This window comes from Excalfactoria chinensis, chromosome Z, assembly GCF_039878825.1.
Source record: "Excalfactoria chinensis isolate bCotChi1 chromosome Z, bCotChi1.hap2, whole genome shotgun sequence".
Classification (NCBI taxonomy): domain Eukaryota; kingdom Metazoa; phylum Chordata; class Aves; order Galliformes; family Phasianidae; genus Excalfactoria; species Excalfactoria chinensis.
In genome coordinates, this window is record NC_092857.1 from 32,920,385 (window position 1) to 32,945,380 (window position 24,996).

The 24,996-nt window shown below is 36.9% G+C and overlaps 1 protein-coding gene across 1 annotated transcript in view; it reads left to right on the forward strand.

Annotated features, from left to right (window-relative positions):
- Positions 1–24,996, forward strand: part of FOCAD (focadhesin) — a 91,049-nt gene that overhangs the window by 16,293 nt on the left and 49,760 nt on the right. The window contains exons 6-15 of the mRNA XM_072359075.1: positions 2,498–2,599; positions 5,263–5,467; positions 6,005–6,211; positions 6,677–6,764; positions 7,871–8,067; positions 8,534–8,791; positions 20,442–20,546; positions 21,004–21,105; positions 21,599–21,729; positions 24,646–24,772. Coding sequence (XP_072215176.1) covers positions 2,498–2,599; positions 5,263–5,467; positions 6,005–6,211; positions 6,677–6,764; positions 7,871–8,067; positions 8,534–8,791; positions 20,442–20,546; positions 21,004–21,105; positions 21,599–21,729; positions 24,646–24,772 — 1,522 coding nt within the window. The remainder of the gene's footprint in view (positions 1–2,497; positions 2,600–5,262; positions 5,468–6,004; positions 6,212–6,676; positions 6,765–7,870; positions 8,068–8,533; positions 8,792–20,441; positions 20,547–21,003; positions 21,106–21,598; positions 21,730–24,645; positions 24,773–24,996) is intronic.

A 24,996-nucleotide genomic window follows, 5' to 3' on the forward strand; every position in this document is an offset into this window, starting at 1 on the left:
AAGACTTTTGTGAAACGAATAATATTATGTAGATATATGATGGTCGCAGTATAATTGTTAGAGGTGCTATTTTGCTACTTTTCTTAACTGAGCTCTGGAATTCATTCAAGGTCTTAGTCATATTTAAGAATCACACCAGGATAGATATGGAACATATCTGAGCTGTTTTCTTTTTGCCAAATAGCAGGGAAATAATGCATTAGTAACAGTTCCAGCAGAACTGATCATCATCAACTTCAGACAACTCCTCAATAACTTAGAACAGCATATTTGCCATTTCCCTGAACCAGCAATGCACCCTTGTGGCAAAGAAGGCCTGCAGCAGCCTGGGATGCAGTAGAAAGAGTGTTGCCACCTGGCTGACAAAAGCAATCCTTCCCTCTGCTCAGTCATGGTGGGACAGATTTTGGTGCTGAGTCCACTGCCAACTTATCAGTGCAAAATAAAATAAATAAATAAACTTATTGGAGAGAGTCCAGAAAGAACCACACAGATGACAGAGGGACTGGAGCACTTACGTATTACTTACTGTAATATCATATCTAAATCTTGAAAAGAATTGGGAGAAAATAATGTCTTGTAGTCTGCAGGATTTAGCGTGGTTGTGTGTTCTGATTTCATTTAGAAAAGCCTCTGTAGTTTTAGAGCTGTGGTTCTACACTTCCCTTAAGCAAATCAACCTTGGAAAACTGAGAAGTGTTTCTCTCTGCTGCTGAAGAAAGCAGGAAATGTTCCTTTTAACCTAGTAAATTGATAGGAACTGCCTCATTTATTACTTAGCTTTGGGATTCCTAATTGTTTCCGTAAGCTGTGTAAGTATTGCTGTCTTTCTGACAAACTGGTATTTCAGGGGTTGCTAAATACCAAATCAAACATGCCATTTTATAAGTGTGTGTGAAATAATTGATTCAACTTTAAATTTAAATTTGGGATGGTCTTAGTATTTATGATGAAGTTGGAACTAGCTATAGAGAGTCAGAAGTGATGAGAAAGTGGTTGTGACTGTGCTTGAGAACCGTACATTCCCAGTGGATTAGTTCTCTCTCTGCTCTAGCATAAAGTTGTTTGGTGGTTTTTTCAAGCAATTCTGAAGTTACTGTTGAAGACAAACTTCTCTGTACACATCCTCTTCCGAATGCCCATAGCATTATAAAATATAACTCTTTGGGGTTACATATTTTAACTCCAGTGGAACGTTTACAGAATCAAGGAAGGTAGACATCTGAAGACTATGCATAGAAGTAAACAAATTTTAGATAAATGAATATGGGACTTGCCATGCCTCCAGCCCAAAAATGAGGGCCAGAGCTGCAATGTATGCCTACTTCTCATTTAATACATGTTTTCTGAACGTGCTGCAAGTGGTCAGTCTCACAACAGTCCCTGTAGTTTGAAATTACTTATTTTCCTCAACTGAATCACAGTTCTAAAGAAGAAAAAATCATTTAAGGAGCAGAGGAGAGAATCCAGTGTAAAAATAAATAAATAAATAAAAGTTCTGTGCTTGAAGAATTGTTCCAGTATCTGGTTTCTTTTTCTAAGTGAAAAGACATGCTCTTTTTATAGACTAAATTTGCCAATTTCAGTTCCGAACATCTAGTTATTGTTTGCTAGCTTCACCAGGCTTACTATATTGGCACTCACTAGATGACATCTGAAGTACTGTGTTCAACTTTGGGGCCCCCAGTCCAAAGAAGAAACGATAAACCTGAGTGAGTGTATTGCAAAGCCTGTAGGATTATCATAGGGCTGTAGACCAGAGCACCAACTTCAGCTTGGTTAAGCAGCAATCCTGTTTGTTCTTTCAGGCCTTCTGCGTGGTGTAGGTGGCAGTCAGTCATTGACTTAGCAGACTTGCACTGGTGGTAGGAGGTCTGTCTGTGAAGAACAGCTGACTGAATCCTTGGTGATCTTTTCAAATCAGCAGTTGTCACAAGGCTGGCAATAAAGAAAGAGGAGGATTGCAGGCTGCTGTTGGACCTTCTAAAAAGAGAAGCTGGTGAGGGCCATCAGCTGAGCACAGATGTAAAACGTTCAGTTGAACAAATGGTTGCTTTGGTTTCAGACACTGAAGATTTGTACCTGTGCTTGAAAGACAGAAGTGTATTGTGGTTCCATTTATTTTGGGTGTATTATGTGGTACCTACTGCTAGAGCCTAATGCTGTTACCAACTCAAACCGGCTGACACATCTTCACACCGTTGATTACACTGATTTAAAATTTAAAAAAAAAAAAAAAAAAAAAAAAAAGAAAAGAAATAGAACTGTGCCAATATTTTTCAGTTAGACTCTTTGTTTAATTCTCTCCTCCCAATGATCCTAGAAAATGTACTAATTTCATAGTGTAAGTCTTGGGAAAGCAGGTAAAGAGGGTTGTTTAATACCAGGGTGTTAAACTTTCCATTTCTACAGCTGCTTTTATTTTGAACCTAGCAAATTTATGCACTCACTTACATTTATGCATTATAGATCCAAACATGGTTTTTCTGCATTTCAGGAACAATCCTCATCCATTAATTACTGTCCTTGAAAATAGACCTGATTGCTGGCCAGTTCTACTACAGCAGATAACAGTATTTTTCCATCAGTGTCCGGAGAGGTAAGTAAATGAAAACTGAAAAAGAGCAAATGTAGGTAACTCAGTTGTCAGCAAAATTTTCTTCTTGAAGTGAACTGCAATTGTAGAGGCTTGAATGTAAGCAATAAAAATTGTGTCTTTGGAAAAAGATAACTGTGTCACTAAATTTTGTAACTTACAGGTTAAAAACAGAATAATAAGTAACTATATAATCAATTGAAAATCTATTTTAAATATTTTTCTTAACTCGCCTGTATTGGTAACATTTTTGTGGATGTGGAGAAATGTATGCAAAGTTGATTAAAGAAAAAAAGAGAATTTATTTTGATGATTTATATTGTTAGCAGAGTTAAAAATAGGAATTAAATAAAATTAGTTTAAAAAACAACAATCCACATTCTATGCTAGAAACCACAATTACCGTAGTTCAGCTATGAATGGAAGAAGCTTACTAATCCCATTAAAAACTGTAATCTCCAGCATGTTTGAGCTAGTGGAGTTTTACAGGGGTACAAGAATGATTTGTATTTGCCAAAATTCTGATTATTTAGTCAAAGATGACAATATATCTTATGTTTTGCGAAAATTAGTTTATATATATGGATGATGTAAGATAAGATAAGCACAGGAAGCTATATCTCATAGGAATGGATGAGTTACTTATATATATATATATATATATATATATATATACACACACTATCTATGTATCCATATATCTATATAGATATATATGGTATATGCTTCTTGATTTAAAAAAAGAAACTCAATGGCATCGCCATACATTTAACAAGAAACAAATATCTACCCACAATTTCAACATTCTTTCATGCTTATCTCCAAGGAACTTCCCCAGTAAAATTTCAGTGTAAGATAGCGAACAGAGGAGCTGCCTTGCAGGCAAATGTTTTAAATGTTTTTACAGCCATGTGCATGCATTTCAGATAAAAAGGATCTTCTTTCTCTCGTTTTCTGGAAGACTCATATAAACTGATCAGAGTGATATTATAGTGAAACTGACTTCTATATTCTGGTAATGTAAATGAATAAAAGAAGTTTATTTATCTCATAAAATTCTAGTAGGTCTAAGCTACATGAGGCATTCAACTAAAAGTCCAATTTAAATAATCAGAGTATTTTTTAAATATTATTTGCAGACTTGTCTTTCCACTCAACTACTAAATTTGAGACTCACAAAGAGTCTCAACAGAGGTCTGACTGTTTTTTTTGCTGGTGGTGTGTTTCAAATTAAACATCTTAAACATCCTTACCACTTTTAGTGCAGAAACATCTGTTGACTAAAATTCCAGACTGATAATACATAGTTGTAGGTTTCTTACTAAGTTACTTTCAAGCTCTATCAAAGCAGAGTCTTGTTTGAAACTGACCCCTAGTATTGATTTTCAGTATGTGTGCTAATGTATTGACTGTTACGGAATCACAGAATGGCTTGGGTTGGAAGGGACCTCTGGAGATCATCAAGTCCCAACCCCCTGCTAAAGCAAATTCTCTAGAGTAGACCACACAGGAAAGTATACAGATGCAAGGCTATGCACCAAGCCATGCTCAATTGCTAAAGGTTCCTGTCAGTCTGCTTCTCCAAATTATCTAGGTTGGTTTGAAAAAACATACTTGCCAGTGCTTTGAATGCTCTCTCCTGTTCAACATCAGCAACAAAATTGCAGTGTACTCAGTCTTATCACCAATTCATTAATGAAGACTAAGGAGCACTGGACCCACTAATTTTCCTGTAGAACACCATCACTTGACTGCTTGATGACACACTTTGTGTCAGTGATCATTACACTTTGAGTCTAAATGTCTAGTTTGTTTTCCACCCCTATACAGTCCACTTGCCCAGGCGTACTTTGCCAAATTTTTGATAGGGAGACAGTGGATGACTTTATTAAAGGTATTATATTAGTCTTATTTGATTGTCTAATTATGTCAGGATCAACTGGCAGTCCTAACATGGTCAAACTGAAAGAAATGTTACATGTTACATTTTTTCCAGCAAGCTTCATTGGTTAAAACAGCTGTTGTCTCCTGTAGTTGCGTAAGACCCTTGACCAGGCTGGATGGGACTTTGAGCAACGTGATCTAGAGGGAGCTGTTCCTGTATATAGCAGTGGAGTTGGAACTAGATGATCTTATAAGTCCCTTCCAAACCAAACCATTCTATGATTCTAAGAACTAAGAAGAACAGATAGCTCTTTTAGTTAAAATCAGATTTCATAACTAAAAAAAGATAATTCTGAATAATGTTTTCCAAGTACTACTTCATTATGGCGCAGTAGATTCTCATTCACCACAGAAAGTAACTTTCTTGAATAAAGTAAGTATTCAAGAAGTACAATAAAATGAAGAGTGTATTAAAGTTAAGTGTATATCAAATCATATTCCTGAGCAAATAGTCTCTTACAAGTGTATTTCATTGTGTGATCGCTGGGTAAATCTCATGATAGTACTTTGTAATAGTAAATCATGTGGGTTTTTTCATTGTTTTTTTGTTCTGTTTTGTGAAAATTTGTAATATTTTTCTTAGTGCCTTTCTATTCATTATATCCTGTGAATTACTGCAAATATTACTTGGATTTTCTTTAAAGGTTATTCAGCTTATGGTAGAAAGTATTCTTGGCAATTTTATTTTATTATTATTATTATTATTATTATTTTAACTGCAGGGCACAGAGTTCTTGTGTTGCTATAATGGCTCCGTTTCTAAGATACCTGTACTGTGAGCCATCTCAGTTACGGGAATATGCTGAACTGCGAATGGGCTTACTTAGGATTTTACTTCAACCACGTGGTCCAAAGCATAAAGAAGCACCCTGTGTTCTGGAGCATTGTATTCTTCAGCTCCTGTGTGATTTGATTCCACACCTTCAGGTAAAGTTGTTGCCAGACCCCAACAGCAATGAGAGTTCTGTTACTGCCTTTCAAGCGAACAAATAGAGCACTGTCTCATTTTCTGTAGACCTCATTCTGCATGGTGGTAAATACTACTACCATTTCTTTTGAGATGTATATTAATATCTTAGTTATATTGTAGAGGAAGCAGCCTAGAAATATCTGATAGAAGAATATTTCTGTTAAAAATAATATTCCCCTGCTGTATGAAATCCCCATACAGTTTGTTTTATTTGGCCAAAAGGACCTCAAGAAGTGAGTTAATTCTCTACTGCATTTGAAGAGCAAGGGATTTTTCTCATCACTCACTTTAGGACCTTAAATTCTTAAGTTCATCTGTTGATGTTGTAGATAAGTTTTATTAAAGATTCCTTAATTGTGTTCTCTAAAGCCTTACTAATAACTGCAATGAGAAGACTGTAGAGGTTGTAGAACTAATTTTAAACTTGAAGGAATTCTGCATAAATAGGGAAAGACAATTAAACTGGAATGTGTTTTTCAACTACCTTTCTATAGGTTAAAGACTTGGCACAAGTTACAGAAGTCTTGTTTTTTCTTCAAGAGCTATTCCTCAGCCTGTTGCGCTTTCCTGTGTTTTGGAAAGTTCAATTATCCCAATTTTGTCTGCAACTGATATGCTTCTGTGAAGTGTGTTTAAATGTAACAGGAGAATGTTCATCTCTGATCTCCTTAATGGAGGACAACTTTGAGCCCGTACAAGAGGTAAGAGTTTGTTTTTGTGGAGGGAAACAGTCATGTTAAATTTAAAGGATGTCATGCTAAAGGCAGGATTTCAAGGCTTTGATACATGGCATTCATCTTTGAGTGACCAATGCTGTTTTGGAAGCTTTTTTTTTTTTTTTTTTTTTTTTTTTTTTTTTTTCCTTGGTTAAAAACCTTCTGAAGGAAAAAAAAAAAAAGAAAAAAAGAAAAACACAAACTGATGCTGTGTATATAAGCTAACCTTTAAACAAAGAGATTGATTTAAACTGAGTACTGTGTTGTAGTAACTCATTTAAAATACTTACTGTATGCTGTTTATATTCCTAATTGCATGTTCTGCGTCACCGTGTTCATTACAAGGCAGTAAGAAACTCCTTAGAGAATTATGGCTGCTTTTCTTTATTTTGCTGTTTGTCTCCTTGGAAAACAAAGATAACTTGAACTGTGTTCATTTTTTCCATATAGGTGTTTCCAGTGGAACAGTGTGTAATTGGACTAGCACTTCTGCTGCTGCAAACACCAGAAAGTCAACAGAAGCCTATCTTGAGTCTAGGTAAAGCTCTTCTGAAAGAAGAATCCACACATTAAGATTGTGTATTAATTTTTGTTTTGTGAGAGTGCAGGCTCTGCACTTTCCTGAATTTATATTGAAGTGTGAAATATTTTACATAAACAGGATTCTTCCTTGATTTGAAAAGTAAAATATGATATGATGGCAGTAAGGCTCAGATTTTCCCACGACGCTGACTTTTTCTATGAATGTTACTGTATTCTGTCCCTTTGTATTGAAGCCTACTTGTTTCATTTTTAAGTCAATATTAGGATATTTTCAGTGGAGATTAATACACATTCTGAATGGTTTATTTTGATAGATCATAAGAGAGTAGGATTGGTAATCTTCTTAATGTTTGTATGCACTTTTGACTAGCAGTTTTGATTGAGTTATTACAGTAGAAGTGAGGGACTGTACCACCTTCCATCATTGAATTTTGTGCAGCCATCAAGTGCTTTACTATAAAACAGAAGTGTATGGGTCCTTAAGTAGAATATTCTACTGAAAATGAAAGGGATTCTCCAAAAGTACTTCCTATATTGTTACATTGGCCCACAATACCAGTAGTGGATGTTAGTTGTATGGCAGTAGTGACTGAACCTTCCTAACAATATTCCATTACATTTTGTTACTGTGTGACAGAGGGGCGGTCTGAACAAGGGCGTGTGTATGGAGGAAAGGGGTAGAATTAATTTTTCCATGCAGAAAACATGGTGTCTGTTGACATCCATCTGTGCTTGCTGGATGTTTATGGAGACATCCAAACCATGTGTGTGACCTGTGCTGGTGAAGATTTGTACGAGCATGGCATGCAGGCTCTTGATCACTGCTGGTGAAAATGCTGAGCTAACAGTGGTGACTACATTCAAAAATAGTTTTGTAGCTGAGGATTTTCTCTATCAAGTAGTGTTATTGTGCTCTTTGCATCTGTTGTGGTTTACATGGAAATAAATGGGCAGCATTACTATGCACTGTGTAATTCTTGAAACTGCTACTTTGTTTGACCAGCCTGTCTCCTAGAAAAGTTTGCATCATGCAAAAATACAAATGGTATTAGTTCTTTTTTCCCAAGCTGATTATCTCTTTGTCCCCGTTTTCTTTAATAGCCTACAAGCTCCTTTCCTCTTCAGAAAACATTTCAGCCACAGCTCTTGTTTTGGTGATGCCTTTGCTACAAATCGTATCTTCTTCATCAGTTGGAGACTGCTTACAGGAGGATGATTCTGGAACTACTAGGCAGCAACTGGCTACAGATCTTTTGGAAATGTTAAAGGAGGAAGATGTGAAGAATAAAAAGGAATTGGTAATGTTCTGAGTTTCTTTTGTTGTTGTTTTTCATTTGTTTGTTTTGTGGTACGTACAGGGAGTGTATTTAACATCTTGCTGCATTATACGTAGCTGACTGAGAAATACTTTGTATCTACAAGTTTGTTAATGTAATATTTTATTAATTTACTCCCAGTTTCACTGTGTATGTTTTCTTGAGGACATAGCATTGCAGTTACCTACAGAAATAGGAATGATGGATTCCAAATTAAGAGGAAGTTCCTCAGTAGAGAACATTCAGTCATCCTAAATTTAAGAATTAATGTAGAGGGTTGTAATGAAATGTATTGTGACTTATTCATTACATTTATTAGTATTGGGATCCTCAGTTAAAGATTTGTTTCAGATGATACAACTGAATAAGCTACTTCTTTTTTCTTTCATGATGTTTTTTACTTGTTTATTGGAAAACTGTATGTTTCATTGTTTGTTTTTTTTTTCAGACGTCCTGTAAACTCCTGTTCCCCATAACCAGCTCTTATTGTTCACTGTACACTACTTGGAAGATTTTAGAGCTCATGAAAGAAAAGTCCGCAGTTACTGACTGGTTATCTTCAGTGAGGTCACTGCTGCCTGTTACAACTCAAGTCCCTACCCATATTTTTCTTCTGCTGGCTTATCTACTGATCCAAGAAAAGGGAGACAGTCTTCGTGATGTACTGCAGACTGCTACAGAGGTAGCCAAAGCTGACTGTTCTCAGGTAAAAACTTAGTGTTATTATTTTTTCTTACAGGAACTGGGGTGGATTCCCCACCTCAAGAGGGGCATGTCTGCCACAGCTTCCTGCTCTCAGGTCCAACTGGTCATGAGACTGAGCATGCACTCTCTGTAGGTAAACACACACAGAGCACATGTACATCACATATCTATGGCTGTATGTATATAATGCAGACACACAGTGCACTCTCATGAACACTATCAGCACTAGTGGCTGAGTTTTGCTCCCTTCCTGCTGAGCACACTGGCTGTCAGTTCATACATATACACTGTATTCATATGTGTAGTGTGGCTATTTCCAGCAGCAGGGCTCACACTCTCAGGCACACACTAGCTGACTTCTGGATCCATCTCCCCAGTTGCTGGCTTCTGGACATAAAAGTCCCTGTGGCTGCAGCTCCATTACAGTTGCTGGTACAGACTGCCTTACAAGCAAGCACACACAACTTTTTGCATGCACATATATACAGCTGGCTGGACTACCCTGGCAACACATGCATGTATACATGTGTATCTTCACCCAAGCACTTAATGTATGCATGTATACACATGTGTATGTTTGCATCCCTATACTTGACACATGCAGCTCACGAGAACACTCCTCGTTTCTGGCTTTTCAGCTTGCAATATTTTTTAGTTGTGTACAATAACATGTGCATTATGCCTCTGTGTTAGGGTATTTCCCTGTTTTCAGGGTTAGGAAAAAAAACTGCTTTATTTAGTGAAATTAACTGATAAGGTTGCAATAAAACACCAGTAAGTTGGAAAAAGGCTACTATACCATTTCTGGCTTTTGAAGGATCTTCATCCAATTGAAGTTACTGGAGGACCAAGTCACTTGTGATGTTTGTTGTATTACTTCTTAAAAATATCTCCATAGTCTGTACTGTCTTTGTCTCATTCACTAGTGAATCTAAGTCAGGTTTATGACGTATACTTATGTGTTTCTGCATCACTTAGGTAAATGCAGATATATTGCTTTCTAGTGTAGATAAATAGGTAGATCAGGAATCACTATACAGAAATAATCATCTTGTAAAATGGAAAAAAATGCTGGCAAAGGAGAAGTGTTGTTTTGAGTGTCAGATATACCATAAGGACAAGTTTTATTTGCTTAAATTTCCCAAGTGCTTTCTTTTTTAAATAGCTGTCACACTTCTGTAGCACAAAAGTAATAAAAAGTTGCAGCTTATGAATATGCACTTAGTGCCTTAGGGTACCAAGAACTGCAGGTCTGGGATGTGGATTTGGAACAGGCTGCCCAGGGGGGTGTAGAGTCTCCTTCTCTGGAGATATTCAAGACCTGTCTGGACGTCTATCTGTGCGATGTGGTGTAGGGAGCCTGCTTTGACAAGGGGATTGGACTCGATGATCTCTAGAGGTCCTTTCCAACACCTACAATTCTGTGATTCCGTGATTCTGTGTTGTGCTTTCTACTGAACATGTACTGAAATGCTGTGCTAAAACAGAGTCACTTTACAGTGCTTTTGGAGATACATGTAATTCCTAAGCTGGAGATGTTTTTTAACTTGGTGCCAGCTTCATATTCTTTTGATTACATGCATATAACTTTCTTATATATGTTTTATAAATTCTGTCAAGCTCTTCTTTGTTTTGTTGTTTTCTTGTGTGGGTCTATTTCATATGCAGCAGGATCAAAACTGATTTGGAAGCGTGTGATTTCTTCTTTTTTTTTTTCTACTGTTGATTGAATTTTTTTGTATTTTTTCAACTTGTATCAAATTTATAGCATTGGACTCAATTGTACTTTTGCATTGCAATTAATTTTGGTGGGCATTAATTATCTTATTTCAGGGCTTACCAGTTATTAAATAGCTTTTTGCATCATGGGCCTTGAAATTCAGTAACTTTAAAGACCGAGAATTTTTTATATATATATATATATATATGTTTATTTTTGTTTGATCCTATGTGAAAAGTAATTATGATTCCTATTCAGACACATACTAACAGATGAAAAGGTCTGGTTTTCAGTCTGGAAAAAAACTGTAGCCGTTTGCTGTGGAATTACTCATCAGAACTGTGAGCATTATGTAGGAATAGAAGATTGTGTGGAATGTATTTATTTACATGAGCTGTAAGATCACCACTGTGGTGAGGAGAAATAAATAAATAAATTGTATTTAAATCCTAGCTAAACCAACTAAAAGCCTTTGGATGTATTGTCCTGTAGTGTAACTGGGTTTCCAAGAAGTGAGTCACCTCCAAATACATTTAACAAACCACATTTCCCACTGCAGCTTGAAGGAGCAGACACAATCATTTGAAGGCACTAATTCAAAAAGGAAGGTTTATGTGGCATTTTAAAATGTTTTGTTGTAGTGTCTGCAGCTATAGCATTGATTTTTCTTTTTGGTTTGAAAGTAAACAATGGATGCAGCATACTAGCAAGAGGTAAAGTTAAAATTGAGTACTAGTATCTCTGACACAGTTTTGACACTTCCAACCACTAGTAGCCATCAGTTATATTGAAAGGGGTTACCAGCTCATCTAGTGTTTTAGTATACTCATGTTGTATGTGAATTAACAAGGGAGATGTTTAACTTCCTTCCTTTTATTGTATTTTTGAGTTTCTGTTCTGTCCTGTGCATTCTGCTGTTATTAAACCAGTGGTAGCAAAGTAGTATTTCATCTTAATGAATATAAAGATGGCTGCAGGTTCAAAATACTGTTGTACAAAGCCTGAATCTCAACTTTGATATTTGCTGAACTCTTCAAGAAACCTGCAAGACTGCATAGTTAATGCTTACAATTCACAATAGGAATGGGACCTAGCTCTTAGTTTTATTTTTGAAATATTTGTTTGTGTGCTTGGTACACTCCTTGACTTATGCATAGAAGAGCTGCCCTGTGAGAGAGGTCTGAAGTAAGTGGATATAATAAGCTTGCGAGTGGAGCTGACTCCTCAAGACCCAGGCAGAAACATGCTAAATCAAGTTGTGTTTTCCTTTTGCTTTTCCTTTTGCTTTTCCTTTTGCTTTTCCTTTTGCTTTTCCTTTTGCTTTTCCTTTTGCGTTTCCTTTTGCGTTTCCTTTTGCTTTTCCTTTTGCTTTTCCTTTTGCTTTTCCTTTTGCTTTTCCTTTTGCTTTTCCTTTTGCTTTTCCTTTTGCTTTTCCTTTTCCTTTTGCTTTTGCTTTTCCTTTTGCTTTTGCTTTTCCTTTTGCTTTTGCTTTTCCTTTTGCTTTTGCTTTTCCTTTTCCTTTTGCTTTTCCTTTTTCTTTTCCTTTTTCTTTTCCTTTTTCTTTTCCTTTTTCTTTTCCTTTTTCTTTTCCTTTTCCTTTTCCTTTTCCTTTTCCTTTTCCTTTTCCTTTTCCTTTTCCTTTTCCTTTTCCTTTTTCTTTTTCTTTTTCCTTCTCCCCCCCCCCAGGATATTTTTCCCTTTCTTTCTTACTTCCTCCATTTCATGATTCTTTCTTATAACGATTGCTATTTTCTTTCATAGGGATGGATTCTTTCTGTAAAAGTACAGATGTAAAATCCTCAGGGCTGTGTCAGTATGTCGTTTGAATATTCAAATGCATGGAATCCTTCTCAGCTTTTCTAGGCAACCTGTGCCAGTGCTCAGTCAGCTTCACATTGGAAAAAAAAAATGTTTCTTGATGTTCAGTACAGGCCTGTTGAAAAGGACTTGAAAGGTACTGGAACAGGATGCCCTGTGAGATAGTGGATGCCTTGTCCCTGGAGGTAGTCAAGGCAACGGTGGACCAGGCTCTGAGCAACCTGACTGAGCTGTGAATGTCCCTGTTCATTGCAGGGGGGTTGGGCTGGATGACCTTTAAAGGTATTTTCCAACTCTTAAGATTCTGTGATTCTCTTGACCACTGGTGATCTTCAGAACTAGGAGGCCTTTCATTGTGGTTAAAAGGTCCTTCCTGACACTGGAAAAAAAAGTTTCTGTCCAGGTACAATTATACAGCATAATGGAAACTTCATTATATTTTGTTTCTTTAATGATCAGCAGAAGACCGTGTGAATTAGAAATTGTTTAAAATGCAGAACTTAAGCCATCATTTGTTGATTGCCTCTAAGCACATCACATTTCACTTGCTATCAGGGTCTGCAAGTGGCAAGCTCTGGACTTCAAAACACTTTACTGAAAAATATGTTAAGTATTCAAATGTTTGGGGTTTTTTTAGTAGTATTATATAAAGCAACCATCACAATTAGTAATATAGCTGCTATTCTGCTGGGAAAGATTTGGAAAATCAGAGAAGAATATTTTCTGTTTCTCTTCTGCACTTTCTGGAGTTAGCACTATCTGCTGCAAGACCACATTCTAAAATAATATATATATATATATATATTGTTCTAAAGGATCTTAATGCTTTTAAAAGTATGGTCTGGCTTTGTTGAATTTGGGGTCACCTGATATCTGTCATGACTATGACAAAGTTACTTTAGTTCTGCTTTTGCTCAATTAGTCCACAGAATTATTGCTATACTGTGCTGTTATGTTGTTTCTTGTAGGTTTAGAAGTATACTAAGGCAGGAAGGATTTTCTTTTCTTTTTCTCACAGTTGAAGTATTTAATGTAGTGGGAGAAAGCAATTAAACTCATGTACGGGAGGAATAACAGATATTCTGATAAGGGAAACTTCAAGGACTATATGGTGACAAGAGTCAATACATAGTGAAAGAGTACTTCAGGAACTGCTGTGTTTGTTTCTGTTTTATTCCACTCCATATAAATAAATGATGGTTTATAAGAAATGGGGAAAGTAAGTGGTAAAAGAGTGCTTAGAATGCTTTTATCGTAAGAGGAAAGCTAATCATAACTAAATAGTGAAGAATTTAAGTTTTCCTTCTTAGGCGCTTGCCAAGGGATTCTGTGAAAGGTAATATGAAGCATAGTAATTTCTTCTTTCTGAGTAGCAGAGGGTCAGGGGTGAGAAGTCAGAGGGAGAGTCAGAGGTGAGAAGTTAAGTGAAGAGATACGCTGTTAATCGGAGTTAAACAGCCACCTGTATTAACTTGAGTCTGTTCATTTGGTATTAACACTTGAGCATCCAGTTTAAGAAATGGAAAAAAGGCCTAATCAAGTAAATACAGATACACTATGAATTCCATATTTTATATTCATGATCAAAAATAACTTGGACAAACAGACCTCAGATTTAAGATTGCAAAAGGTAAATGAAATGTTCACAGGGCAAAGTAAAAAAAAAAAAGTGTGAGCTTTGCAGACAAGCTGTGGAATGGCTCCTGTACTACAGGACTTAATATAGTCTGTCTAATCAGATGAGCAAAAACAACAGAATTACAGTGTGTGCTACCCAGTGCACTGCGGAAGAAGAAATTAAATCATCTCATTGAGAGATCACTGGTGAATAGTAACACAAGATTTATTAAGATTGTTAATGAGGTTCTAAAGGACATGTATTCTTTCATGGTCTTTCAGTGGCTGGAATGAAACAATGTGGGGAAGTCAATCTGAGGATGCTTTACTTAGTTTACATTTTTATTCAGGAGAGTGTGTTTAAGAATGTGTGATACCTGGCAGTATTGTTGGGAGTCTGATTATGTTATCTTCCAACAGTAGCTGTTAGGGAATTATCATGTTGTAGTCTGATCTCATAGACAGGTTTTTCATTATCAAAGCTGACTGATTAAGATCCTTGTGGAATACACCTAGTGTTTCAAACCCTAGCACATGTCTTCTTAAAAAGTGCTTCTTATATTTTTATAGGAGGATATTTTTACAGCCTTTATTGTGGAAAAATCTGTCTTCAGTTGTGCACTGAAATGAATGAGCCCGTTTTTCAGGTGTGTGTTGTTTAATACTTCTGTCTTGTGCCCTGGAGCAAGAAATACCAGTGTGCTGAATGCTCCTGAAAACCTAGTCACTACACTGTCTTGCATGCTGGAGAGCTCAGTTGGTATTACCTCCTTGTTAAAGTTCAGCCCTACATGTTCCAGAAATAAAATATGGAGTACTTTGCAGTGACGTTATTTGTGCCTTTTTGGTTTGCTTTTTCTGAGTTCCCTGCAATGATCTCTTAATGTTAAAACTGACTCAAAAGAGTGCTCCAAGTTAGGTGTTAAATCAAAAAATGTGTGGCATGAGTGAAGTGATACTCTGTGCTTAGCATATAAAATGGAGACAGCATTACTGATATGTTTGAGAAGTCTTGGACAGAGAATTGTTTACTATTTTCTGGAGTGTATTTGTTATACCAAACAGTCACTGTTCCTGTTAATAAATAAGAGTATTTTGTTTTGTATGTAAGTGAGTGAAGAAAGGGGCTATTGGCATATGTAGGCATGATTTTTGAGATGCACATTATTATTCATAACAAACCCCAGAGTCTTGAAGCCCTTTGTCAGATTGCTAATGAAAGGCTTGACCTAACAGCTGCATCCTCCAGGAGTGGTAAGTGCAGGAGGCACTGCAACCAGGCATCATGCCTCTCTGCCTCCACAGCTGTTTCCTACATGCTGAGAGCTAGCAAATTGTTGTACTGGCTTTTTGGAGCTATTAAGCTTTTGATGAAGATTTAGTATAAATATAGCACTGAGAGTAGGCCCAGCATTGTTTATCCATTGCATGAGGGAGGGAGGAACAATTCTGCTGTACCAGAACATTTTGTTTTTCTCCTGATCTTATAATCTGAACATCAGCTTCAGAAAGAGTGCACTTGAAGGGCAAAGCATTAAAGGGAATATGTATCTGGTCTTTTTAGCTTTAAGCGTTTAATAATTCCCTGAGAATTCTGTGTATTGAACTTAGTGTAGAATGTATTTCTTAACTAGAAAGTTAATGTGGGCACAGGACTTGAAGTTCTTGTCACAGCTAAGGAGGAATAGGCTTGATGAGACTGACTTTAAATGCTTTTTAAGTAAAATTAAGAATATTATTTCTGATTGCCACGTGCATAGACTCCTGCTGCTGCTGAGAAAACTGCAGGAAATAATCTGATAGAGAGCTAACTAAAGATGCAATGGAGCAGGGTAAAAACCTGCTTCTGGCGATAGTGGTGAGAGGATGATAGGACAGAACTTAGGTAAGGAGTTTAAGCATTGTAATGACATCTGACAGCTTTATTACCGATATAGCCTTTGCACAGCATGGCACAAACCACTGACAGAATTAATCAGAGATGAATATAGTTTAAAGGAACAACAAAGCTCTAATTCTTGGAGTTGAGCGTATTCCAGCCATGATGATGCATGACAGATGTTGTGTGTAATGTTTTCAGAAGACTTTTCTTCGCTATTCACACGTTGTGCTAAAAGCAGCCTGAAAGACTGTACTTCAGAGCATGCAGTGACCTCTCTAATAATTTGGAGACTTAAAATAGTGGTGGAGGTTTCTGCCTTTAGTGTTGCTGGTTGCACCACGTGGAGTATGGAATGTTCACCATTTGTGCATCAGCAGGGTTTTACCAAAGATTTAAGTAACAGTAAGTCAGTGGACTAATTATTGTTTCCTTAATGCTAAAGTTACAACAGGTGCCCAGAAGTAAATGCACTTAATTCTACCAGACTTCCTAGCTTCAATGTTGGTGTTTGATTTTCAGGTCTTTGTGTTCTAATCAACTTATTAGGCAGTTTTAATTTTTTTCCTGTGTATTAATGAACATTCTTTTCTCTTAGGCAGCGCTGCTGCCCTTTTGGCATCAGTCAGGTGAGGAAACACAGCTAAACAAGTGATTACTTTGGAAGTGGAAGGCAAATAGAAGGCAATTAACTAAATTCAGTTTTGAATGAAAATGTAGTTTTCTGTTTGTCAGTATCAAGGCAAACCTTACTGGATTTTGACTAGGGCTAGAATTAATTAAGCAATGCTGTGTGCTGGTGGACTTGGAGTGAATTAATTCCCACACCATTGTATTTTTAAAAATATTGTCATAACAAAAAACTGCTGATGATGCAGGATTTATTAACTGATGTAACCATCTTGAAAATGACTGGGCTTTTCAGAGGCATTTAAACTTGGAGGAATAATCTGGTTAAGGCACACGTTGGAGTATAAATGCAGGATAGTCTCCAGAGACTGTGGACTAATTGGAAGGATTCCAATTAGTACTTGTGCCTGAATTAGCTGTTGAGATGTGTCATGAATGAAATTCAGTGAAAAGATAACAGGCTTACTATGAATAGAGAAGAAATGATAGTTTGGAGAATTCTGGAAGAGATAAGAACTAGGTCCTCAGCTCCCTGCAATTCACTTTAAAGTGTTGTTCTTAAGTGTTGTTCTGAGGGGTTTAGTGTGGAGAGACTCCTTTGATTTCTGTGGTATAAACCAGTGTAAGAGATCTGAAAGGAATTAGGGATTTAGAGAATATTTACTTGTCATGTGGAGAGAATCAAAGAACCATGAGATATGTTTCTTCTCAGGGAGCGTGTTAGTCTCAGAAGTTTGTTACTTCTCTTTATACCTTTACCCTTTTTTCTATTGAATTGTTCATTCTAAATGAGATAGTATTTTGGGTTGTTTGTTTGTTTGTTTTTGGTCAGAGAAAGGCAAATTGGTTTCAGATAAACTTGCACAAATGCCAGCAGCTGTTCAGGTAAAAATTAGGTGTATGGTCACATAAATAGAAAGAATGGTATCTGTCCATTCATCTGCCTTCAGTTGTTTGGAAGCTGGTGTCACCTTGATGTTAATGGTAGTTTAGAAACAAATTTATCTGAGCCTACAAATGCTTTTGGCTGCTGTGGTCTGCTTAGGCAAGGTTAAGTTAACCAGGAGAATGTTAGTTAAGAATGCTGGCTAGGAATATTTATGTTGAGGCAAACTACTGCAGAGCGCAGTATAAAACCACATCCTTTGGGTGACGTTGTTTCTTGGGACCAGCTGTTTCACCATTAACAATAAAGTAGTAAAGATGTTTTTTTATAGATTTAGGTTTCAGGGTGAATAAACAAAAGTAAAGAACCCTACTGGAAATGAGAGAGGGTTGCCTGAGCTAAGAAGGTGAATGTGTCTCTTACAGTTGTGCATATTCAGAGATGCTGTTCTCTGCTACCATCTTGTATATTGGTATGTAAAATAAGATAGACAAGGGGAGGTAAGTATTGTCCACTTAATTATCTAAGAAACCCTGAAAATTAATTTAAGTATTTCAGAATACATTGGATTTTGAAACATGCAGTTCCAACCTAAATTCTTATAAAAGCATCTATGCAGATTCTAATGTTTTCATAAATCTGTTGTTCTACACATCAAAATGTTGTGATGTGTAGAACAAAACTTGATTAACCCACTAGCAGCTTACATTTCCTATGCGTAAAAGCTTTTAGTTCATGTAAACAAAGCCCTGCTTCTTCAGGTTTTATTTAGAAAAATTAGGCAGTATGTGTGTTTCATCAGAGGGTTGAATGTGGTTCTTGTGAAGTATTTGTACTTCTTGTGAAGTTTTAGCTGGATCAATTCATCTGTATCTCTGCTACTTTATTTCTATTTTGCTTTCTTTAGCTGGTCTAAGTTTTTTAAAAAAAACAAACAAACTAACAAACAAACAAACAAAAAACCTAAAAAATTTAACTCTTTCAAAAGCCAGAAAACTGCCCAGGCTCCCTTCAGTTCTTTTTGTTTAAAGGAAAAGTGGAGCTACTTCTGCAAAGGGTAGATAACAACCATGGGAAATAGGGAGAGTGAGAGAGATGGGTCCATTAGTCACAAGTGTGGGGAGATCTTGGGGTAAATAAAGGAATTCATTTTACCTGGGTATGACAAGTGGTATTTGGAAAACTTGAATAAATAATATATTGTAGTTAATTCCTTAGTTATTAAATAAAGATCCAGAACAAGACTTTTAAATCTGTGAAAGCACAGATTTGGATTTCTCAGTTGTTACAAAGGTAGTACTGTTTTGTAGGTTGAGTGATATTTTTCTGGTCTACTATTTGAAACTGGTAATAACAGAGAAGCAGGCAACTCCCAGAGCTATTTGATTTCTATTTTATTATTCTTTCTCAGTCAGCTTAGTGATTTCTGCGAACTGAGATGGACCTTTGTACAATGAAAAATTTTACCTTAATAATTGCTATTGCACAGAAGCAGAATGTGAACCAGTGCCATGTAATTGCTTTTAAGCATCCATGAAATGAAGTGGAAAAAAGAAAAATAAATGAGTAGATTTAACTTTATGATGTAGTGATATGAATCTGCAGAAGAGGAGAAAAAATGACCATGCAGGAATGAAAATACTGAAAACTTTGGCCTAAATAAAAGGAGATTTGTTTTGTATGATAAATAAATAAACACTTCCCTTCTTTGTCACTGTAGGGAAATCTCTGTGGCACCTCCTTAGCATACGTTAGAAAAGTTGAGTAAATTACATTCCATTATGAGAGGTTTGAGGGATAAATAGCAGCATCATCAGAATTCCTTTGAAAGGACAGAAAACAATTGAAGTAAACACAGACTCAGATCTGAACGATCCAATTTCTTTCATACAGGTTCTCATGTAATTTCTTTACATTCACAAGTTTCCTTTTTTGGCTTTCCCATTTACCCTTACAACTTCCCATCCACCCTTACAACTTTCCCATCCGCCTTTACATGTTGTCAAAGTATTCCACCAACACTCCTTAACTGTGCATATAGGCACTTATCCAATCAGAGTTATAGGTTGTTCCTTTCACTTTTCTCTTCTTCAGGAGATGTCCTTGGTTCTCAGTCTTGCTTTCTCATGCTGTTTATCTTGCTTCACAGCTGCTGCTCTGAACAGTCTTTCTTGTGTTCCCACAGAGTAGTTTTTTTCAATGGTTTGTTATATGAATATTTTAATGTATATTATTTTTCATGTAATATTCCTTTCAGTGCCTGTAATGGAAGTTTTATGTGAAGATGGATTTACTGCGGAAATTTAAGAGGAAATGGGAAACTTCTTGCTATTAATGCTCTCAAATTCAAGACGTAGAGGGCATATGAATAGCTGTAAATGTGCAGTTTAAAGTAGCTGGGTCTTCTGTTGAGTTTGAATTTCCCATATGGAAAGAATTCTTCATACACTGGTTTGTGGTAAATAATCATTCTACTTCCAAAAGAGAACACTGTTTGGCATCACTACAGTATATGCTGTAACAAGACGTGCAGCATTTGTTATTTGTTTATGATATGATATGTTTAAATAATATTGCATGGTGATTAAGGGATTCCTTTAGCAGTTTACACATTAAGAATATTCATGTAGCAAATTGATAAGTTAGAGCTTACAGGTATTACTAATACTTCTGTAATACCAATTCCCATCTTGAACTTTGAGCCAATTACTATTTGCTGACTGTGAGATCCTTTAAAAATATTCTCCTGGATCTGTGGATGAAGACTATTGTACATACTTGGATCCAGATCACAACGGCATTCATTTTTACCTGATTTTCTTGCAAATATGAGACAGTCATTAGCATTCTAGATTATTGTGTTAGTTTTAGCTGAACATTCACAACAGCTTGCTTCTGAGATGATTACAATAGAAGAAATGAGTTTCAAGAAATAAAAAAGTAACCTTGGAAATTTTCATTTGTTTTTATTATTTTTATACAAAATCATGCAGAAAGGTGAGGGATCTTAATATGGTCTCACAAAATCATTGTCTTGTATGTAAGACACTTACCAGGTCAGCAACCTAATTCTGAAATTATCTTCTTTTGTTTTATTGTAGGTCCCAAGTCTTATCCCAGTTCTGATATTCATATTGGGAAGACCTTTGGAGCCTGCACTTTACAGGGATATATTGTATACTTTGCCTTCACTTGGTGTACACAAGGTCAGAATGAAAGTTTTTTTAGTAAGATAAAAACTGTCAATAAGCAGTCATGTATTTACCAAAAAAAAAGGGGGGAGGAATGGGTGATTTAGACTCACAGCTTGCTTAAAATAATAACTGACAAGCAAGTATAAGACTAACACTGTAATATTTTGGATGGGATATGGCATTTGAGTAAGGTGAAATGTACTTTATGCTTTCTTGTCTGTAGCATATCATTATTGTTTTTAGGTAAGCTAAAAAGATGTTCTTGGATTCAGTGGGTTCCAGCTTCTTTCTGACATTGCTGTTGGGCAGTTACAGAACTCTGATACTTGGTCCAAGTAACAATTTGTAGATTTGTGCACCTTCTTGGTCATTACAAAAAAAAAAAAAAAAAAAAAGAAAAAAGAAAAAAAAAGGAAGAAAAAAAAATAGTAAAGCAAAGGTAACTTTTGGTTAACAAAATCTCTTTCAGGTTTGTGTAGCTCAGATTTTACGAACCATACACATGCTGGGGAGCACACCGAAGCTTAGAGCTATTACTTTGCGTCTGATGACATCTTTGTGGGAAAGACAGGTTAGAAAATTCTTGTGGTATCTCTGAGTACAACTGCAATTTATAAACTTCATTTCTTCTAACCAGGAAAAGAAATCTGTTTTGGAGCATTGTTTCCACTAACATCTCATTTTCAGCAATATAGATTAAGTGGTAAAAGTGATGAAAATCTTTATTATGTTTTAGTGAAATATTTCAATAGTACCTCTTTCAGAGAAGCTGCTTTTCATCTCAACTAGAGGAAAAATACTGGTTTTGAGAGATAGGTTTCTGTTTCATGTAACATGTGGTAAGAACATGACCTTAATAAAAAGGCAGTAACTTGTTTCTTTGTTTATGAAGCAACAATAAAGACACAGTCTGCAAAAGTTACTCAGATCCCAGTGCAACATTGAACTCTGATTAAGAAAAGCAAAGTATGGTATGCAATAAACGTAGAATTTAGAAGTCGTGTAAAACTGGTAGCCATCAAGATCTTGTCACCAAGATAATTTTTATATTATATTACTTCTAGGATCGAATTTACCCAGAATTACAGAAGTTCTTGGCGACATCTGATGTACCTTCTTTGTCAGTTGACAAGGATGCTCAGTGGGAAAAAGTGATTGCTAAAGCTGCCTGTATAAGGGATATCTGTAAACAGAGGTAAGTAGATGAGTTTGTTATCATTCTTGTGTCTTTGTATGGAAAAACTTTTTTCAGATAAGCTGCATAATTATTTCTAGCTAGTCTGTTTTGCTAATTGTGACTAATATTATGGCTAGTATTTTTCCAGTTGTGCAAGATACTGACTCAGGCATTGTAAATCTCAACTACTTACACACTGGATTTAAAAGGATGTTTAAGTAATTTTAAAGTTAGTGGAAAAGACCTGTCTTCATTATAAACAAAACAAGGGTCCTGCACTGATGCAGAACAGAAACCTAAAGCGTACCAGCTCCAAATTTTAAAAAAGAGAAATGCACCATTGGAAGAAATATCTAAGTCTTTTGATCTGTTTAAAGAAACACTAGATACTGTTCTGAGTTTTATTTTTATTTTTTTTTGTCACACACAAATTATGGGCCTTCATTCAGATCTAATACTGGCTCTCTTAACACAGTAACAAATTACAGAGTCACAGAATGGCTTGGGTTCCAAAGGTCCTCAAAGATCATTTAGTTTCAGCCCCTCTGCCATGGACAAAGTTGCCAGCCTCTAGACCAGGCTGCCCAGAGCCACATCCAGCCTGGCCTTGAATGCTTCCAGGGATGGGGCATCCACAGCCTCCTTGGGCAACCTGCTCCAGTGCTTCACTATCCTCTGTGTAAAAAACTTCTTCCTAATATCTAACATAAATCTCCCCTGTCTCAGTTTAAAACCATCCACCCTTGTAAACAGCCATTCCCCCTGCTGTTTATACGCTCCCCCTTCAAGTACTGGCAGGCCACAATGAGGTCTCCCCAGACCTTCTCCATGCTAAACAAGCCCAGGTCCCTCAACCTTTCCTCATAGGAGAGGTGCTCCAGCCCTCCAGTCATCTTAGTGGCACTCCTCTGGACCCATTCCAAGAGTTCCACGTCCTTCCTGTACTGGAGGCTCCAGGTCTGGACGCAGTACTCCAGATGATGCCTCACGAGAGCTGAGTAGAGGGGGACAATCACCTCCCTCTCCCTACTGGCTACTCTTCTTTCTAATGCAACCCAAAACACAGTTGGTCTTCAGGGCTGCAAGCATGCACTACTAGCTCATGTCCAGCTTCTCGTCCACCAGGACCCCCAGGTCCTTCTCAGCAGGGCTGCTCTCAAGGACTTCTTCCCTGAGCCTCTATAAATACCTGGGACTGCACCAGTCCAAGTGCAGCATCTTGCACATGGCTTTGTTGAACCTCATTATGTTCTCATGAGCACGCTTCTCTAGCCTGACCAGATTCCTCTGGATGGCTTCCCTTCCCTCCAACACATCAACTGCACCGCTCAGCTTGGTGTCATCTGCAAACTTGCTGAGGGTGTGCACTTGATGCCATCATCTGTGTCATTGATGAGGATGTTGAAGATCACTGGTCCCAGAACTGACCATTGGGGGAAACCACTTGTGACCAGCCTCTATCCAGACATAGAACTGTTTGGCTGTGACTAGACAACCAGTTCTTAAATTGAACTGTCCATCCTTCAAATCCATACTCTCTGATTTGGAGGGGAAGATGTGGTGAGGGACCATGTCAAAGGCTTTGCAGAAGTCCAGGTAGATGACATTCATCACCTTTCCCCTGTCCACTGATGCCATCACTCCATCATAAAAGGCCACCAATTTGGTCAGGCAAGATCTGTCTGTTGGTGAAGCCGTAATGGCTGTCTCACATCACCTCTTTCTCTTGTATGTGCCTTAATATGGTAACCAGGAGGATCTGCTCCATGATCTTCCCAGGCCTAGAGGTGAGACTCATTGGCCTGTAGTTCTCCTGGTCTTTCTTCCTTTCTTGAAACTGGGAGCAGCTAACATGATGGTATACTGATGCTTTCCAGGTCCAGCAGTCCATGAAGGTCAGCAATTAATAACCTATTTACAGTTCCTATAAAGACTGTTTTTAAACACCTTATAAATATCTTCAGTTTTTGTGCGCTCATTACCCTCTTTTCTGCTTGTCCACCTATCCTTTGATTTCCACTTTGACCTTCAGGAAAGTAAAAATTACTAACAGCTGGAAAGACTCAAAATGAGGACAAGGAATGTTAAGTATTTAATTCTGTTGAATGGCATTTTTTAAGAAACAGTAAAGAAAAAAAAATGAAAATGAAAACAAGTGAACATCATGAGAGGAATTTCAATGCAGGTGAAATATTTTCTTTGCCAAGTGAATGCTGTTCAGGTAAAAAGAACTATTCTTTATGCATTTAGAAATAATTTGAAAGAAAGTGGGAACTAGTAGAGAGAGCCTGAACATTCTATGCATATAAATCAGTTCAGCAGATGCTTTTTACCCAAAGTTCTTACAGAATCAGTGAGAGGATCTGCAGAATCAGCAGCTGACGTTTTTTGCCCTGAGAATCTGAGTGGGTGCTGTAAGACTTTCAAGTCACAAATAAGTGGCCATGTAGTCATAGAAAGAGAAATAAATAGCTGCAGCAAAAAATATATTTGAAAAAAGGTTTCTCGCTGATGTAAAGGGAGTATTCATGTATCAGGCCAGTCTTTTGTCTCCAAAATATACAGCAGTACACGTTAATGCCTATAAAAGATCTTAAGTAAGTAGCACAGAATAGTCTCTTTAACAGCACTTTCTTGGCTGCTTCTTGATAGTGTAGTCATTTAGAATACACAACTTTCTTATAAAAAGACTTCCATAGCTTAATTTCTTGGTGACATTTTTCATTGCAAACTCTATGCCTGCTGATTTAGTTCTCTATCACTCCACCTTTAGAATTTCCTGCTGCTTCGTCCTTTTTTTTCTCCTTTGCCTGTTAGTTTGTCCATTTTAGTTGTCACTTTTGAATAATTGACACTTAGTAAATTTTTTTGTAAAGTAATTTGTATGCTTGAATACTGCCTCACTGCCCTATATCTTTGTGTTTTTTCCTTTAGGCCATACCAGCATGGAGCAGATATGTTGGCTGCTATTTCCCAGGTGTTGAATGAATGCACAAAACCTGATCAAGCTTCACCTGCTGCTATTGTCTTACAGGGTCTTCAGGCACTTTGTGAGGCTGAGGTAAGGTCAAATGATCTTATCAGCGTCTTTCATGTTTTGTTTGTGGATAATGTTGTTTTTCCCTCAGTTGAATTTATTTTTTCATATGTGCAGCTATGTAGAATTCTTCTCTCCCAGTATGAGTTTACATTTCCTGGGGGACTGTACTATGAATTTCTACTATGGCAGGTCAGATGGTTGGTTTGGAATTTAAGTCAGCATGGTAGTTTGTGTCAGAAACATTT